General features: G+C 54.6%; 1 protein-coding gene across 1 annotated transcript in view; it reads right to left on the bottom strand.

Moving 5' to 3' along the window:
- Positions 1-4,414: 4,414 nt before the first annotated feature.
- The window catches only part of REXO1 (RNA exonuclease 1 homolog), a 49,708-nt gene continuing 34,574 nt past the window's right edge, over positions 4,415-19,548 (bottom strand). Inside the window, exons 9-16 of the mRNA XM_071451569.1 lie at positions 18,660-18,797; positions 16,571-16,684; positions 15,317-15,390; positions 11,757-11,867; positions 11,318-11,433; positions 11,032-11,170; positions 7,774-7,894; positions 4,415-6,787 (exon numbers count right to left, since the gene is read on the bottom strand). Coding sequence (XP_071307670.1) covers positions 6,699-6,787; positions 7,774-7,894; positions 11,032-11,170; positions 11,318-11,433; positions 11,757-11,867; positions 15,317-15,390; positions 16,571-16,684; positions 18,660-18,797 — 902 coding nt within the window. The 3' untranslated portion in view covers positions 4,415-6,698. The remainder of the gene's footprint in view (positions 6,788-7,773; positions 7,895-11,031; positions 11,171-11,317; positions 11,434-11,756; positions 11,868-15,316; positions 15,391-16,570; positions 16,685-18,659; positions 18,798-19,548) is intronic.

Below are 19,548 nucleotides of genomic sequence, written 5' to 3'. Positions count from 1 at the left end.
TGTCCCCACACGGCCCTCACATCCCCCTGTTCCCACACATATCCCCATGTCCCTGTGTCCCCATGTCCCTGTACATGTCCACATGTCCCCATGTCCCCATACATGTCCCAATGTCCCCATGTATGTCCCCATGTCCCTGTACACATCTCCTGTGTGCCCATGTTCCCACTCAGGGTGACAGTGGCAGCCTCTGACCAGCACTGAGGACAGATTCGGGCCCTGGGGACAGATTCGGGCACTGTTCCCATCCTGAGGTCGCTCCTCAGGTCCAGACAAAAGGAGAAATGTCCCAGACTGTGCCCCGAGGGACCGAGCTGCTGTTCATTGTCCTGCAGGGCTGGTGACAGTGACACAGGTCTGAAATAAACCCTTCCTTCCTTCCTTCCTTCCTTCCTTCCTTCCTTCCTTCCTTCCTTCCTTCCTTCCTTCCTTCCTTCCTTCCTTCCTTCCTTCCTTCCTTCCTTCCTTCCTTCCTTCCTTCCTTCCTTCCTTCCTTCCTTCCTTCCTTCCTTCCTTCCTCCTCTCCCTCCCTCCCTCCCTCCCTCCCTCCCTCCTCTCCCTCCTCTCCCTCCTTCCTCCCTCCCGCTCCTGTCGCGATCCCGCAGGTCTGGAGCAGTCCCCACAGGGAATTTCGGTCTCTCAGCCTTCACCTGCCGTGTCCCCCCCGCTGTCCCCTCCCCTCCGGTGGCACCGGCACCGCAGGAAGGTCCAGTGGCCCCTGAGCCCCAAACCCGCCGTGCCCCGGGGGTTTCGCCCTTGCCGGGGCGGATGGATCGATCCCTTTGGAGGAAGGACAGGGACATTCACACCCCGCTCCGGTGTCCCCGGCGGGTGCCTTTGGGCACCCGGGAACGGCCGAGGTCACCCTGGCAACAGAGGCCAGTGACGGTGACATTTTCCCAATCAATCGCCCTCTGCAATTAGCGGACACCCCCCCCCCCCCCCCCCCCCGCCCTTCCAGGGTAATTAATGAGCGCCGGGAGGCCGGGGCAGAGGCGCTGCAGGGTTTGTCCTGCTGTGTCCGTGTGTCCCCTCCCCTGGCACCACGGGGTTTGTCGTTCTGTGTCCCCGCGTGTCCCCTCCCCTGGCACCGCAGGGTTTGTCCCCGTGTGTCCCCTCCCCAGCACCGCAGGGTTTGTCCCCGTGTGTCCCCTCCCCGGGAGCTGCCCCCTGGCAGCCGCTGCGCCCCCAGGCCAGGGTTAAACCTCCGAGCCCCGTCCAACGCGGTTTTGTGTCCTCCTGTCCCTCCCCAAGCCTGGGGCTGGGTGAGCGCTGCTCCCTTGGGACCAGGGCTCTCATTACCCTAAAAATCCCAACCCTCGCCCTGGAGGAGACTCGAAGGGTCCCTGTCACCCTGAAGGCCCCAAAAAAGCAACAACCACAAAAAAAAAAAAAAAAAAAAAAAAAAAAAAAAAAAAAAAAAAAAAAAAAAAAAAAAAAAAAAAAGCAAAATGCTTTTGTCACTGCAGGGGTTCCCTGATGTCACCTAGGCCATCAGGTGAGCTGCAAGGGGGGGAGCAGAGGGACCCTCGGGGATGGGGAGGTCACTGTCAGAGCAGGCAGTGCCACAAAAGCCCTGAGGAGGCTGAGAACGCTCCAGGTGTGACTTTCACAGCCTCGGGAGCGGCCGCTGCCATCGCCGAGCCATCAGCCGCGTTAAATAAAACACATTGCCTGTGAGGTCATCTAATGGGCCATTATTTCTTTATTTGAACTTTTTACCTTCACCTCTTCCTCCGTGCTGAATCAGCTCCTTGGCTTGGCACTTTCATTCCTGCCCCATTTGGGAGATTGATGCGGGCTCTGGGGGGAGCCTGGCAGGGCCGGGGATGCCGATGGTGGTGTGAGTTTTTATGTTTTATAATGGTTTTGTCTTTGTATCCCCTTATTTTCCCCAAATGGTTTACACCAGACTGTGTCCCCTCCCTCTACCTGTGTAATCCCTTTGCTGAGAGCATCCCCAAATCCCCACCCTGGCTCTGTCAGTCACTCAGCATCCCATCCCCTCCATCTAGAACTTTCCATCCAGGACCTCGAGTGATCAGCCAGAGGCCAGGGGTCACCCCCCAAGTGTTACCCCAAATCCTCTCCTAAATGTCCATTCCCAGAATCCATCCCTTAGGGTCACTCATTGGTCAGTAAATGTTTTCTACTTTGGGTTTCCACCTCCCTTTCAGTGTAACCTTGGCACCTCTCCCGGGGCTCTCAGCAGGAGCCCCTGAGGTTGTGGGGGCTCCCTGGAGCTCCTGAAATAAATTTTGGATTAACCCTGCTAAGAGTCGGCCCCTTCATCTTCCACTGCTGTTCCAGCATCTCCTCTGCTGCAGGGGATCAGCCTGGCTGCCTTTGATACCCCCAGGCTCAGCCTGGCTGCCTTTGGTACCCTCAGGGATCAGCCTGGCTGCCTTTGGTACCCCCAGGATCAGCCTGGCTGCCTTTGGTACCCCCAGGACCAGCCTGGCTGCCTTTGGTACCCCCAGGATCAGCCTGGCTGCCTTTGGCACCCCCAGGGATCAGCCTGGCTGCCTTTGGTACCCCCAGGATCAGCCTGGCTGCCTTTGGCACCCCCAGGATCAGCCTGGATGCCTTTGGTACCCTCAGGGCACAGAGGCTGCCCCTGCCCGCTGTCCCCCGTGCCGTGGCTGGCCGGGGTTCCCTCAGTGGCACCCAGAGGGAGCAGAACATCCCGGGGCTCCAGGGGGAGCCTGGCAGGGCTGGGGATGCCGAGGCTCCGTCCCGGCTCTGGATGAGGCAGGAGGAGCTGGGAGGTGCCCTCGGGGTGTGGGGTTTGCACAGAGCGAGGGTCTGGCCATGACCCCCCCTCCTCATTTGGTCCAGGGGGTTGGGATCAGGTTCTGTCCCAAAGGAGCGGCACCGATTTCGTTCCTTTTTCTTGGGATGTCCTGGAAGGGCGGGAGCAGCAGGAGCTGGGCTGGGCTGCAGAGCCAGCCAGGGGCATGAACAGACACAGAACCAGAGGACACAGCCTCAAGCTGCACCAAGGGAAATTTAGGTTGGAGATTAGGAAAAATGTTTTTTTACAAAAAGGGTGATAAAGTTTTGGAATGGCCCAGGGAGGTGGTGGAGTCCCCATCCCTGGGTGTGTTTAACAAAGCCTGGATGTGGCACTGGGTGCCAGGGTTCAGTTGAGGTGCTGGGGCTGGGTTGGACTCGATGATCTTGGAGGTCTCTTCCAGCCCAGTGATTCACAGTGAGCTCAGCTCCTTCTGTGAATTCTGTGATTCTGTGAATTCTGCCAATTCTGTGATTCTGTGAATTCTCTGAATTCTGTCAACAGTGGCTGCGAATTGAAGGGGCCGAGGAGTCACGGAATGGTTTGGATTGGGCAGCAGGTGGCTTCTGAAAGGGCAGAGCGGGGACAGGATGGGACCCCTCAGAGCTGGGACCCCACTCACCCCTCAGCCTGTGCAGCACCTGTGTCACCCTGTGCCAGAGTGGTGGGGGGGACACACCTGAGGGGCCATGCAGGGACCCCACAGGGTCACCCCCAGCCCCAAGCAGCAGAACAGGGTCTTGTCCCCGCTGCTGTCACAGAATCCTGGAATGGTTTGGGTTGGGAGGGACCTCAAAGCCCATCCAGTGCCACCCCTGCCATGGCAGGGACACCTCCCACTGTCCCAGGCTGCTCCCAGCCCTGTCCAGCCTGGCCTTGGGCACTGCCAGGGATGCAGGGGCAGCCCCAGCTGCTCTGGGCACCCTGTGCCAGGGCCTGCCCACCCTGCCAGGGAACAATTCCTGATTGCCAAGATCCCATCCAGCCCTGCCCTCTGGCACTGGGAGCCATTGCCTGGCTCCTGTCCCTGCAGGCCTTGTCCCCAGTCCCTCTGCAGCTCTCCCGGAGCCCCTTCAGGCCCTGCCAGGGGCTCTCAGGTGTCCCTGGAGCCTTCTCTTGTCCAGGTGAGCTCCCCCAGCTGTGCCAGGCTGGCTCCAGAGCAGAGGGGCTCCAGCCCTTGCAGCATCTCCGTGCCTCCTCTGGCCTGGCTCCAGCAGCTCCACGTCCTCCTGCTGCTGGTGCCCAGGGCTGGGGCAGCTCTGCAGGTGGGGTCTCACCTGAGCACAGGGGCAGAGGGGCAGAATCCCCCCCTCCCCTGCTGCCCACGCTGGGGGCTCAGCCCAGCACAGGGGGGGTTTCTGGCTCAGTGCCCATGGCCGGGGCAGCCTGAGCCTCTCACCCACCAACACCCCAGGTCCTTCCCCCAGGGCTGCTCTCCCTGAGCTCATCCCCAGGCTGTGCCCAGACCCAGCTGCAGGACCTTGGACATGTTGAACTCACTTCTCCAGCTTGGGAAGGATCTCCTGGGAAGCCTGTCCAGCCCCTCCCAGCCCAGGATGGCTCCAGCACCCCCCCCATCACACCCCACCAGCAGGCAGAGCAGTGTCAGACTCAGGGATGTGCATCTAGTCAACACTCTTTTATTAAAAACAATTACAAAAAGTTACAGGTTACAATCGTTCTGTACAACCCAACCAAACCTCTGGTGCTGGGGAGGTGATGGCAGCCCTGGGCCAGGACTGGCTCTGAGCACACCCATGGTGTGGCTGGATATGGTTCCACCCTCCCAGGGACATCCCTTGACACAAACACCCCCTCACCCCCACCCCAAAAGCCTCAGTTTAGGCTGACCATGGGGAAAGAAGGGGAAATGATGGAGGTGCATGGGCGGGCAGGATTCCTGCCTGGAGGAATTCCCTGCCTGCCCAGCCCCAGGAGGGGGGATGGAGCCAAGAGCTGCAGAGCAGGACACAGCCCCCGGTGCCCATGGCTGTGCCAGGGAAGGAGCTGCTGTGGGAGGCTGGGGAGCAGGAGCTGCCTGTGAGGAACAGGCAAGAGCCAAATCTGAGGCCTGGCTGCTCCAGGGACATTCCATCCCTGCAGCCAGGGGTGAAGATAAACGGGGGATAAACATGGCAAAGAGGCAGAAACAGGAACAAACCTTCCCTCCCCAGCTGGGAGGCACTGAACTGTCTGTCCCACAGCCTGGGACACAGGGACAGCCCAAGGGGTCCCAAGGCTGCTTGGGGTGGAAGCCCCAAGGCAGGGAAGGAGCAGAGCTGGATGTGGAGCACTGGGGGAGCTGCATCCCCCAAAGCTGGGCTAAGGAACTGGCTGCCAGGGGAAACAAGGGTGGGCTCAGCAGTAGCAGGAGTCTGTACAGCCCCACTGCTCCTGCAGAGCCTGGCAGAGAAATCACCTCCCTGCCTCTGAGAGAGGCAGCAGTGGATGGGAGAATCCACCAGGGCCAGCGTGGGGCTGGAGCAGGGACATCCCTGTCCTGGACCCCTGCCCATGGCTGGGCCAGCTCAGCAGGACATGCAGGGGACCCAGAGCTGTCCCCAAACCCTGAGCCCAGCAGGGGCACTGAGGAGTGAGCAGGACCTGGCTCTGACAGGAACCAAAGCCCAGCAGCTCCTCTGCCCCCAGACTGACACAGCAGCCACCAAGGGACACAGGGACACAGCAGCCACCAAGGGACACAACTCCAGTGCTGCCAGGGGGCTCAGGGTCACTGCTCTGGGGTGAAGGTGCTCCCTGAGCCCAGCTGAGAGCCCATGGGGTCCATGGGGATTGTGGCCCTCAGCTCTGCTGTCCCCAGGCAGCAGCAGGGGCTGGGCAGAGGGAGCCACCAGTGCCACCCACTCACGCCAGTGACAGTCACACCCAGCCCTGCTCTAGTCCAGGCTCCAGACACACAGCTGGGTCCTTTGCTCTCTGCAGAATCCCAACATGTGAATGAGGTGAAATGAAGGAATTTTGAAGAAATGGGTGAAATTTTCCCCTATTGCTTTTGCCTGGACCAAGTCCCTGCAGCAGGGCCAGCCTGGTGGGGACTCCTGCACTCTGCTGGGGTCACCCTTAGGTGCATCCCCATCTGCACCCCAAAAACCTTGTTCCCTGAACACAAGCTCACTGGGGCCCTGCTGGAAGCTGAGGGTGAGGGTAGGATCCTTGTGCCACCCTGCAGTGATGGGATGCAGCCTCTCCCTGGCTCTGGGTGCTGTTTGTCCCTGTCCTGCCTCGTGGCTCCCTGAGGTCTGGGCAAGGGGGGACACTGGTGGGTTCCCCCTTTGCACTGACTGCAGAACCAGGTGCCAATTCCCAGATCCCACCTCGCTGCTGTCCCTCAGAGCCAGCCTCCCTCTTCTGCAGCTCCACAGTGGGATTGCACCAGGATCCCTTCCCAAGTGCTTGATCCTCAGCTCTTGCTTCCCACACCAGCTACACAATCCACTCTCAGCTTCCTGCCCAACCTTCTTCCATCTCCCCCCTCTCCAAACACTGCTTTGGAGTACAGAGGCAATTTAAGTTACATTTGGGAGAAAAAAAAAAAAAAGTAAACAATCTACCTTTAACTGAACCAGAAAGATCCTTCTGCACATCTCCAACCTACCTCTAACAAGCTTCTCCTAGGAACCAAGAAGTTCTGGTTGTGCTACTCCAAACCACCTTGCCAGGCCCAAAAAGGCAGAGCTTGGACCACAGAGAATCCCTCAGGTGGAGCCTGAGGATCTGAAGCCACCACTTGGGCAGGGGGACTGCAGGTGTGAGGGCAGGAGTCCTGCTGGGATGGTGGGGAGCAGGAACATGCTGCTGGCACGGGGGGACAGAGTGGCTGTGGGCATTTATTGCACTGCTTCTTCCCAGAGGTGCAGGAGAACAGCAGAGACACCACACGAGGTCATCGCTTCACCTTCGCATCCTCTTTGATCTTCCACACCATCAGCTCCATGCAGGCTCTGGCATCCTCACTGGAGTCGTGTCCTTCCACTGGGGACACAAACACAGTGGCACTGCCCCCTCTGCCTGCTCAGCCCAGCTCAGCTCAGCACAGGAGCTCCCCAGGCAGAGGCAGCTCCTCCCTGGCCCCTGCAGCCACAGCCACACCTGGGAGCACCCTGAGCCACAGCTGGGCATTGAAAGAATTGCACACAATCACAGAATGGTTTGTGGGTTATGGTTTGTTCAAGCCCATCCAGTGCCACCCCTGCCATGGCAGGGACACCTCCCACTGTCCCAGGTGCTCCCAGCCCTGTCCAGCCTGGCCTTGGGCACTGCCAGGGATGCAGGGGCAGCCCCAGCTGCTCTGGGAAATCCATTCCAGGGATGGATTCCACAATTCCTGATTGCCAAGATCCCATCCAGCCCTGCCCTCTGGCAGTGGGAGCCATTGCCTGGCTCCTGTCCCTGCAGGCCTTGTCCCCAGTCCCTCTGCAGCTCTCCTGGAGCCCCTTCAGGCCCTGCCAGGGGCTTTAAGGAGTCCCCAAGGCCTTCTCTTCTCTAGGCTGAACACTCCCAACATTAAACACGTATTTTTTTCCACTAAACCCAGGCTTTTTGCTGGGTTTGAGCCTGACACCATCAGCTGTGGAACAGCTGGGAGCTTCCCCAGGAATGTTTACAATGTGCTCAGGGAGGACAGGAGGGAACAGGCCCCACTTCCAACAGGAGGGTCCATCCCAGCTGGCCAGAGAGAGAAAGGGGGGCAGGACTTGACCTTGGCAGAGCCACCCTCAGCCTTCCCACACCACCCCCCTGGTCCCACTCAGCACAGGGAGGGAAGCAGGGAGAGCTCTGCCCTTGGAGCAGGGGTCATACACATGAACTGCGGCTGAGGCTTCTTAGGCCAGCACATTCCCAGCTACCACACACATGCAGGGCACAAAACACTAGTGGCAGGAGGACTGGGGAGAGCAGAGGAAGGCAGGGCTGAGGAGGGCACAGCCAGGAGGTGTGGGGTCCCTCAGAGGTCTCACCATTGTCCTGGATGATGCGTTTGAGGTAGTCGGCCATCAGCGTGCGCAGCGCCCGCTTGTAGGGCAGCCCCAGGCGGTGGGGGAACACGATGGCTGTGTCCACCACAGTGCCATGGATCAGCTGGGGACGAGCACAGCAACAGGGTTATTCCCCCACTCCCACAGGGACAGGCACTCCTGGCCATCAGCCATGCTGCAGGAACCTTCTGGTCAGCTCTGGGCTCCGTGCAGCGCTCGGCAGCTTCCAGCCCAACCAGTCTGGCAGGAGGCTCTGGGGATGTGGGCACCCGTGCAGGGTGTGGGCACACAGCATTCCCACTGCTGTGCCAGCCCCACTGCCCTGGAACCTCACATTCAGGGGGTTTCCTGAATCTCAGCAGAGATTGGGGCTGATCCAGCAGGACAGGCCAATCCTTGACCCCCCGGCCTGCAGAAGCTGCAATAGCTCTGGAGTCCTTCCCAACTAAAAACTAAACTGAAGAACCAGCAGACTGCACAGAACAGCCCCTGTGGGAGCTGTAGCAAACTTTCAGCTGCTTCTCAGTCTGGTGAGGGGCACCCTGCCCATGGCAGAGCATTGGAACTGGGTAATCCTCATGGTCCCTTCCAACCCAACCATTCTGGGATCCTGAGATGGGGACAGGAGTGGGCAGGATGTGCCCACATGACAAAGCAGGATGTACATCCCACTGCTGCTGCAGAGCAGGTCTGGCCTTCAGGGTGCAAACCAACCCCAAATCCTCCCATCCACCAGCAATGAATCAACAGGAAGTTTTTAACCAGCACCAGCTCAGCAAGGATGGAATGGGACAAGGAAATTTTATCACTGAATCATATCAGAGTGTGTTGAGTTGGGACTTTTTAAAGAGCTTCTACTCCATCCAGTGCCATGGCAGGGACACCTCCCACTGTCCCAGGCTGCTCCCAGCCCTGTCCAGCCTGGCCTTGGGCACTGCCAGGGATGCAGGGGCAGCCCCAGCTGCTCTGGGCACCCTGGGCCAGGGCCTGCCCACCCTGCCAGGGAACAATTCCTGACTGCCAAGATCCCATCCAGCCCTGCCCTCTGGCAGTGGGAGCCATTGCCTGGCTCCTGTCCCTGCAGGCCTTGTCCCCAGTCCCTCTGCAGCTCTCCTGGAGCCCCTTCAGGCCCTGCCAGGGGCTCTCAGGTGTCCCTGGAGCCTTCTCTTGTCCAGGTGAGCACCCCCAGCTGTGCCAGGCTGGCTCCAGCCCTGTAATCCAACAGCTCAGCTGTGAATTGTCACCACACTGGGGGAACTGGGGATGCTGAACAGGTCAAAGTGCTCCCTGCCCTGCACCAAGGGGGCTGGGGACAGCAAAAAGGCCCCACCTGATGAAGTCTGTAACCACAGAGCAGGCTGGCTTGGGCTTTTTTTACCACTGATTTCTTCCTCTCAGGCCAAGACAAGATGAATTCTCTGCTGTCATGAGCTACATCCAGTGGGAGCTGGAGGAATGTGGGTGAGGGCAATCCCACATCCTGAGCACAGCAGTGAAGGGCTGGGCCTAAGAGATAAACCTGAGTCCTGTCCCAACAGGGATAACTCCAACAGGACCCTGATAATCCCCTCTCCTCTCTGCCCCCAGGCACCAGCTCATGCTGCAGGACAGCCCAGAACTCCATCAGGAACAGCTCCACAACTGCACTTCAACAGGAACAACCTGCTCCACTCCTCAGAATATAAAACTGCCAATGTTATGGATAATCTCCCCTGGACTGCACTCAGCCCTGGCACCCTCCCAGACACACTGGTAATTACTTATGTAGATCAGGAAGAGTGAGGAAACAGGATAATAAAGCTTTAAATAAAACTTGAAATGCCATCAGCACTTGGAAGTTGCCACAGCCATTAGTGAGATATGGCCCTGGTGCCACAGCCCTGGGCCATTCTGCTGTGACACCCCACATTGCTCTGGCTCCTCCTCTTGGCAGCAGCTGTGGTGCTAAGAGAAAATCAAGCCTCTAAGAGGCCAAGGCAGTCATCTCGAGCTGATCTAACTGGAAATAATGTCTTTCTGATTATGATGAAGCCTCTCCAAAGCTGGGATAAAGGGTGCCACGGAGAGGTAAAGTGTTTTACAGGCATTAAAAGCTCCTGCTTCCAACCCAGCCCAGCCCTGGGAGCTGGCAGCCACAGAGGCTTCAGCAGGAGAGCTGTGGGACAAAGAATGGCTGAGGGAAGTTCTGGCATGTGAGCACAAAGACTTGGCTCCTGCCTGCCACATGCTCTCCTGCTGACCCTGGACAAACCCCTCAAGGCAGGACACAGTCCCTGGCAGGACCCTGGGCACACCAGGCTGGTGAGGGCCAGGCAGGAAACAGGACAGGTAAAAGGTCAAAATAACTTCATCAAATTAACAGCACAATTCCTAGAAAAGCTGGCACAGAACAAAGAACAGATCAGGCAGGGGTGAGAGGCAAATGATTTGGGATCAGTCATAGAATCATGGAATGGTTTGGGTTGGGAGAGCCCTTAGAGACCATCTTGTTCCACCTTCCACCACTCCAGGCTGCTCAGAGCCCTGTCCAGCTCTGTCACCCTGGGCAGCAGCAGCCACTGAGAGTTCAGGTGACACCAGGAGTGACACACACAGCCCCAGTGCCCTGCACTGCCACCACAACCACAACAGGCCCAGAGACTGGACAAACCAAGGAATCCTGGAATGTTCTCAGTGAGAAGGGACCCTCAGGGATCATTGATCCCAGCCCCTGTGCCTGCCCAGCCACCCCAAGAACCCCACCCTGAGCAGCCCTGGGAGCTCCTGGAGCTGTGGCAGCCTTGGCACCATTCCCTGGGGAGCCTGGGCAGTGCCCAGCAGCCTCGGGGGGCAGAACCTTGCCCTGAGCTCCATGCCAAGGCCTGGCCCAGCTCCAGCCCTTGCTGGGCTCCTGTCCCTGTCCCAGAGCAGAGCTCAGCCCCTGCCCCTGTGCCTGCCCTGGGCAGGAGCTGCAGCCCCCGAGGAGCCTCCCCTCAGTCTCCTGGGCTCCAGCTGAACCAGCCAAGTGCCCTCAGCTGCTCCTCATGAGGCCCCTCAGACCCTTCCCCATCCTCACAGCTCCTCAGGACACTCTCTAATGGGTGCATGGCTTTTTTATATCGTGGTGCCCACAACTGCACACAGGACCTGAGGTGAGGCCACCCCCCTGAGCCTTGGAAATCAACAGTTCCTAAATTCCACCCAACACCCCCCAGAGTGGGAAAGCACCCCAGGGAGATGTGGAGGCAGAGCTCAAGTTACCTTTAGTGCAAATAAGTCGCTTTCCAAGCTGTGCCCTATCAGAATGGTGTCTGCACTGAACATGTTCAGGAGGACGGCTTGGACATCCCGCAGGGTGATGCTCGTGTTCTCCAGGTCCTCTTCTGTCACACCTGAGAACCTGCACAGAACAGCATGGAACAGGTGGGGGTCCTTCACTTGAAGAAATACCTCAAAGCCCCTCAGCCCTTAGGGAGTGGTGGTCAGGGCAGTTTCAACAAGTTCCTGAGAGAGCACAAAGCTCTGTCCCAAGGATGACCATCCTCACCTGGTGTTGTAATCCACCACCTTGGAGTCTGGCTTGACAAAGGTGTCATACACCACTTTCAGCTCCGAGTTGATCACAGTTACTCTTGTCAGCTCCAGTCCTTGCTTAGTGTAGCACTGCAAGAACAGGGCAGATGTGATGGCACAGGCCAGAACAGTGTGGGATCTGTGGAGCCCCTCACCAAGGGCTGCAGCTCCCAAAATGCAGCAAGGCCAGGCAGCAGCACTGCCCAGCGTGGGCCAGTCAGAGCCTGCCAGGGCTGCACAGCCCTCAAGCCAAACACAGCAATCAATAAGAGCTCATTTACACCTCCAGCACCAATATTCAGAACAGAGTGAATCAGGTCAGCAAACAGCTTCCCTTGTGTCACACACACAAACAGCCACTTGTGTCACACCTCAGGCAGCCCCAAAAAGCTTTGTTTTGGCTTTGGACCCACCATTTCACAGTCTAAGGCATAGATCCCAGGGTAGCCATCAGTTGTGGGCAGCTTCTCAAAAGTCTTCACAAAACCATCCAGGCTCTCCTTGCGCCCATCGTGCACGTGTTGCTGAAAGGAAAAGACAGGGACAGCTGGTGAGCATAGGAACAAGAAGCCAAAGAGCCCACTCCAACAAACCTCCACTTGGGTTTTAGTAATTTCTTAATGAGGAATGAGTTTTGAGAAGCTCACAACCACAGCAAACACAGCATGGCAGCCCTGATTCCAGTGGCACATCGGGGCTGGTGGCATCGTACTGACAGCACATGGAGGAGCAGGACATGTCTGGGGAGAAGGAGCTCTCAGTCTGGAGCAGAATTAGTCAGGAAGGGTCACACTGAGGCCTGACTCTGCTGTAACTCCAGCTCCTGGTTCCTGTGGCCAAATCAAGGCCAGGTGCAGGATCCTAAGCCCAGACTCCAGAGCAATGTGTGCATCCACACCCAGGCAGCCACACCCACAGCAGCCCCAGCCCAGCAGCACGTGAGGCAATAGAGGGCATTTCCAAGCATTGTTCCCAGCTCCAGGGTCAACAAGATCCAGCAGGAAAACTCAGGGAGTGATTTCACAAGTGGTTTTAGCCAGTGCATGACTGAGCTGCTGTTGCAACACAGATACTCCCACACTCCTCCACAGCTCAGATCCCACTGGTTATCCTGAAACCTTCCTGCAAGCAGGGGATCTGAGCTGGAGGAAGTTTAAAGGGGAAGCAGGAACAGGTAACAGAGGGCAAGGCAGAGCTGGGACTGTCCTTTTGCCTGCTAACATGGTTCTAGGTAAAACCAACCTGCACCACACCCAGAGGTGATGCTCTCCCTCCCTTATTCCCCAGTGGGGTGTTTTATTGTGTTGAAGTTTTGTCTGTCCCTAAATCTCCATGTATTTGTGTATAACCACAGCAACCTGGGTACAGCCTCCTTTGCCATGCCCAAAACCAAGGAATCACTGAATCCTTAAGGCTGGAAAGGACTCCCAGGATCATCAAGTCAACCCAGCAGCCCCACCATGGTCACCACTAAACCATGTCCCCAGGTGCCACACCCATGTGCTTCCTGAGCACTCCCAGGGTTGGTGACTCTATCACTGTCCTGGGAAGCCCCTTCCAATGCTTTACAAACAGTTCTGTGAAGAAATTTTCTCAATATTCCACCTAAACCTCCCCTGGCCCAGCCTGAGGCCGTTCCCTCTCCTCCTGTCCCTGTTCCCTGGAGCAGAGCCTGACCCCTGGGCTGTCCCCTCCTGTCAGGAGCTGTGCAGAGCCACAAGGGCCCCCTGAGCCTCCTTTGCTCCAGGCTGAGCCCCTGCCCAGCTCCCTGAGCCTCTCCTGGTGCTCCAGACCCTTTCCCATCTCTGTTCCCATCTCTGGACATGCTCCAGCCCCTCAATGTCCTTCTTGTCATGAGGAGCCCAAACTGACCCCAGGAACTGAGGTGGGACCTCAGCAGTGCCCAGCACAGGACAGAGCTTCCCAAAGGTCTCACCCTACAAAGAATGAAACTGTTCTGGTTTGTCCCAGGATTAAAGGCTGGAGAGAGGAGGAACTGAGGCCCTTGTAAAGCTGCTACGTGTGGGCAGAGAGGAAACCAAAGCAGGATTTGCATATTTTCCTGCACAGGTCACTACTGCAGGTACAGCCAGAGCACAGGAACTGCATCATTTGAACTTAATGAGGCAGCTGGGCCAACACTGAGGCCAATCTGTCCCAGATTCCACAGCCAGCACTGCTCCAAGGCCTCATGGATCACTGCTGCCAGGGGCTGCACTTGTCCCTCTGCACCCATGGCATGGAACTGCTCTGCTGAGGGACTGGGGAGAGCAGCTCAGCAGCCAGGAGACACCAAACACTTCTCCCTTGCAGCTTCAGCCCTTCCCTCCCCGTGTGATACAACAGAACTGAGCAGTGAAGTGAAAAAATCCCATTAGGTATTTTTCTCTGTCAGTTGTTGTCATGAAAATGCCCAATTCTTCGCGGCTGGGAGGAGGGCAGGGAAGTTGCTCCTGTTTTTCAGGAAGCACAAAGAGCAGCCTCTGCAGGCTCCCTGGAGCAGCACAGCTCCCTCCTGCCACCTCCTGCCTCCCTGCCTAACTGCAGCAAACCAGCTCACTCACACAGCTGAGCGCCAAATTCTGGATTTTCCCACCACTGCAGGGCAAAACAATTGAAGTTGCACTTGGTTTATCCCCTTAAGGGAAGCCACTGTGCTGCTAAAGGCTTAAGCAAGGATTTCCCACCCCTGTGCTTGGACACACACAAGTTTTCTAAGCAGCTTATTGCTCCAGTTACTGAGAATGGTGTCTCATTACAAAGATTTTCTGCTTTCAAAGCATTTCTTCAAAACTGAAGGATTCTGTGCTCCCCAATACCCCAACATCCCAAAATTTCACTGGGTGCTCTGATGCTGAGCAGGCTGTGGATTCAACCCTGAAGCTACCAAAGGGTGCTGTGAAAACTGGGGGCTTATGAAAAGAAGGGAGAGAGACTTTTTATACTGGGATGGAGGGACAGGAGCCAGGCAATGGCTCCCAGTGCCAGAGGGCAGGGCTGGATGGGATCCTGGCAATCAGGAATTGTTCCCTGGCAGGGTGGGCTGGCCCTGGCACAGGGTGCCCAGAGAAGCTGATTTTTAAAAAAAATCCTAAATTCATGTGGAAAAAAAAAAGAAAAGTAATAACCTGATCCCATCCAATCCAACTGTGCAGGACAGGCTTTAATGGTGTAAACAAATAAATTCTAACAAACCTTGAGTTTTGCCCAGAATCACCTTCTACCTCTAGCTTTTTGTTCTCCCTTGTGTGGCAGCTGCCAAATATAAAAATGCCACTAAAACAATGACAAGGAACATGCCCAGAGACCTGAGAGAAAGGCACAGGACAGACTGGGGATGCTGGGGTGGCACAGCAACTCTTCTGCTGCCTAAGGGAAAGAAAAAAGGTACAAAGGTACCCAGACAGTGCTCTCTGCTCCATCAAACTCCACAGCTGAGAAGTTTCTTCATTCCTTTTTCTAGTGCTGGGCTCCCTCAAAAGAAGTTTTGTGATATTTTGGAGTTACAACAGGCTCATTGGGAAGGGTCCTCCCCTCATTACAACCAAGAAAACTTGTCAGAAAAGATCTGTCCACCAAGATAAAGTTACCTTAGCATGGGAATCTGGAAAGAAAAAGATGGAAAAAGGGTTTGGCCCTGTTGCCAAGGCTCTGAGACTGTTCCTTAAAAGGAAATCCCTTCTTTCTCATTTCTTCTGTGATTCACTGAAGAACATGAGCTTTCCTATGTCCCTCAAGCAGATGAGCTGAGCAGCTCAGGATAAATGAACCCAGCTCACTGCAGACAGCTGAGTGTCAGATACTGGATTTTCCTACCACTGCAGAGCAAAAAAAAATTAAGTTGCACTTGTTTTATCCCCTTAAGGGAAGCCACTGTTCTTGTAAAGGCTTAAGCAAGGATTTCCCAGCCACTGTCAGTGTGAGCAGAGCACAAATGTCACTGAGAATGAAGAGGTGTTGTTCCATCACTTACTTTAGCAACCTGGCAGCCTGGTGACCCCACAGCTCCAGAGCAGCAGCTGTAGTGAGTTTCCCACCCACCTGGCACTGAAAGAGAAAGAGATGAAGGGTCAAGGAGAGAACTCTTGTTAACAAGAGATCTGAACTTCAGCTTTCACTGCAGATCCCCTGGATAAGCATGACAAAAATGTGTCCAACACAGGGGAAAAATAACTGTGGATTCACAGGCAGCCATCTAAAGAGTTTAAGTCTCTGGTACTCAGCCAGACAAACTCCAGAAGCCACTCAGCTGCTCTGATGGAAAACCAGAGCAGAGCTCAAACCAGGTTAGTGCCTTGCTGCAAATGAATTCAGGCAAGATCAGTGAACTCTCCTGGGAGTGACAGACCTCTAGTGCTCCCAGTCAGCCTTTTAAAGGGCTGATTCTTTTCAAAAAGCACAGCAAGGTTTTCCCTTTACTTTTCTGAACAAAAATGAAACCCCCATGCTGCAGCCCCAGTGTCACACTCTGAGGACAGCCAAGCCCAGCAGCTCTTTGTGAGGCCACTGCAGTGACAGGCACAGAACTGCCACCACCTGGGAGCATGACAAGCCCCAAAATCAAGCTCAAAGCTGAGGAAGAGCCTGTGTTTGGGGCTGCAGCACAGGCAGCAGGGCCAACCTGTGGTTATTAATTGTTGCAGTGTTGTTGTGGGTCCCAGGACGAGGTGAGACTTGACTCCAAGTTCTTAGAAGGCTGATATATTATATTATATTATATTATATTATATTATATTATATTATATTATATTATATTATATTATATTTATTATATATATTATATTATATTATATTATATTATATTATATTATATTATATTATATTATATTATGTTATGTTATGTTATATTAATTATATTATATTTATTATGTTACATTATATATATTTATATATTATATTATATTAATTATGTTATATTATATATTATATTAATTATGTTATATTATATTATATTTATTATATTATAATTATACACTAAAGAAAGAAGAAGGAGACATCAGAAGGCAAGCAAAGAACGATAATAAAAAACCCGTGACAGACTCAGAGAGCCCGACCCAGCTGGCTGTGATTGGCCATTAATTAAAACCAATTCACATGCTGGGTAAACAATTCTCCAAATCCCATTCCAGAGGAGCAAAACATGGAGAAGCTGAAGCTTCTCAGGAGCAGCAGTGGTGGCAAAGGGATTTTCCATCGAGGCAGCAGTGCCTGGCAGGGCTGGCTGTACCTCTCTGCTTGCGCAGGCGCCCCCAGTGATGGACGCACTCCTCCCTGCGGATGCAGCTCCCCGAGGCTGACACCATGTACTCGGTGCCACAGCGACAGCAGATCCTGCACGAGGCTTGGGGACAGGAGACAAACAACAGCCAGGTCACTGCAAGCAGCCTTTCCTACCCCCTCACCTGGCCAAAGCAAAGTAAAGCACCATCACTCAGCCCCAAACGCTGTTAAATGATGTTTTCTGTTATAAAAGATTCCAAATGTTGTTGCAAACTCCTATAAAGGCACAGCAATCCCCCCCCACTCCAAACACTTCCCAGAGGCAAACACAAAGACTCTCCAGTGGTTTTGCTGGTCCACATAAGCTGCCCTCAGTTCCATCAAGGTTTGCTGCATTGTTTCTCCATGCCCAGCAAATTACGTTGGAGTCTAACACAGTTATTTTAAGGAACAGGATAAATAAGTCATTCTTTGGACACCAGAGCTAATGAAGCCTGGTTTCCAGGGGATCTGTGCCTTGTCACTTCCAAATGACATTTTAGCCCTTCTAGGGCACAGCTTTTCTGTCAGAATTTTCCAGCAGCTGGATGAAGGAGCACTTAGGGCAGGGCCTGGCAGTCTGCAACTGCTCCCTCCTACCACCTCTGCTTTTACTGCCCAAAATTTGGGGAAGGGACATGCAAAAAGCCACTGGGAAGGAGCTATGATTCTTCTGATCTCCATGCAATTCCATGATTCCACCAAAATTCCATTTTGGGGTGAGCATTAAAGCTGTTAGCACATTGCCGGCTCTGCCCAACTGGTCACAGTGGCAGCTTTAGTTACACAAGGAGAAATTCAAAAATCCTGCAACATCTGCAGGAAACCACAGGAACAAAAGCAGGAACATGAGCTCAGGTTCATATAAAGAAGCTGGCTGGTTCCTGGGAAAAAAGGGCTCTCACAAATACAGCACTTGACAGTGTTAATGCAAGAGAGCTTTTGCCCAGGTTGCTTCAGCAACCACAGGACAAATGTAGGCACAAGGTGTTAACATGGATGAGCACTTAACACACTTTAGTGAGGTCTCTCCACACAGATGCTCAGGGGTGCGTGGCAAAGCACCTCAGCAGAAATCACCAGTCTGGATTTTATCCCTGCTGCAGCACAGCCTGCTTTAGGCAGGGCTGAGGAGCAGAAATCTTGCCATGAGTTCAGAAAATTCAGAGGAAGACCCCATCCTGTGGGTTGACCCAAGCTGTGGGTTCAAGGCCAGGTTGGATGTGGGTTGGAGCAACCCAGTCTGGTGGAAGGTGTTCAGGGAGTGGAATGAGATGGGCTTTGAAGTCCCTTCCAATCCAAACTATTTTGTGATTTTATGATCATTTTGTCCAGCTGCACAAAGGGCTCTGGGGAACTATTTGGCCCAGAAGTGCCATGAGATCAAATAGAAAACTCTGCAAACTCTGCAATCCAGAGCAGCAGAGCAGGACCCACTGCAAAACCAGCCTGGCCCTGTGTCAGTCCTTACCCACCATAACAGCAGCTCACACAGACAAAATCAGAAAAAAATCCTTCCCCTGGGAGAAGGGAGGGTCACCATGTGCAGAACTCTTTCCAACCTGTTCCATTGCTGTTCTTTGGCAGCACAGAATCCTGGAATTGCTGAGGGTGGAAAAGACCTTTAAGATCAAATCCAACCATCAGCACCACCACCATGGTCACCACTAAACCACATCCCCAGGTGCCACATCCACACATTTGTTCAACATTTACAGGGTGATGACTCCACCACTGCCCTGGGCAGCTTGTTCAATGCTTCACAACCTTTTCCACACAAAAATTTTCCCTTATATCCAATCTAAACCTCCTCTGGTGCGACTTGAAGCTGTTTCCTTTCATCCTGTCACTTGTTACCTGGAAATTAGAAATTAGAAACCTCCCTCAGCCTCACAGACTATAAACTCTGGGTCAACACCAGCATTCTCAGGATGTGAAAGCTGAAGAAACTCTCCAGAGCAGCAGAGTTCTGCAGCCACACTCCCCATCCCAACAGGACCAAGGGGCAGCTCCTGTGTCCAGCAGAACCTGCAGAAGGAAGAGGCAGCAGAGCTTACAGTCAGTGACTTTCTTCTCCTCTGCAGTGAAGAGCACAGCCCGTCCAGCCTTCTCAGGGTGAGGCATGGGGTAGCCATTCTCCTTAAGCTGCTCCTCAGTCATCAGATACTCCTTGAGGCGCCGGTACAGGGCAGCTCCTGCACACAAACACAGAGCTCAGCTCTCAGCACCAAAGCACTGCCCGTGTTTCTGCCTTTACAAAGTCTCCTGCCTTGATAAACTGAACTTCCCCCACTATTCTGAACTTGACTCAGCTCAGGGTGGACAGGGGAATAGGTGTTGGGTGGTCATTTTTAAAATCTGGCCATCATTGTACAAGTTGATTTGTAAACTCCTTGAAGAAGGAGCATTAAGTCTGGAAAGCACAGCTGGAACAGAATTCCTCCACAAGGCCCATCTTCAGCCTTGCTGTTACTGATAGAACCAACCCAATTTGGGTTGAAGGGACCTTGGAGATCATCCCATTCCACCACTGCCATGGCAGGGACACCTCCCACTGTCCCAGGCTGCTCCCAGCCCTGCCCAGCCTGGCCTTGGGCACTGCCAGGGATGCAGGGGCAGCCCCAGCTGCTCTGGGCACCCTGGGCCAGGGCCTGCCCACCCTGCCAGGGAACAATTCCTGATTGCCAAGATCCCATCCAGCCCTGCCCTCTGGCACTGGGAGCCATTCCCCCTTGTCATGTCACTAAATGTGAGAGACTTCTCCAATTCTAATGTTTAAATGCAACAGCTGATAATTGGTAACACAGCCCTCAAATACCCCTCAAAGGCCACCCACAGCTCCCTAAAAACTTCATTATCAGAAGTTTCTTCCTGCTACTGATTTCAGGCTGCTTGTTTCATTTCACAGAATAATTATAACTCCTTGCACTCTGCTCAATATCTCCT

The sequence above is a fragment of the Agelaius tricolor genome, unplaced genomic scaffold (genome assembly GCF_023055355.1).
Source record: "Agelaius tricolor isolate 1412-34295 unplaced genomic scaffold, bAgeTri1.0.p SCAF_33, whole genome shotgun sequence".
Classification (NCBI taxonomy): Eukaryota; Metazoa; Chordata; class Aves; order Passeriformes; family Icteridae; genus Agelaius; species Agelaius tricolor.
Note: the sequence above shows the minus strand (reverse complement) of the source record. Positions and strands in the feature narration are given on the sequence as shown.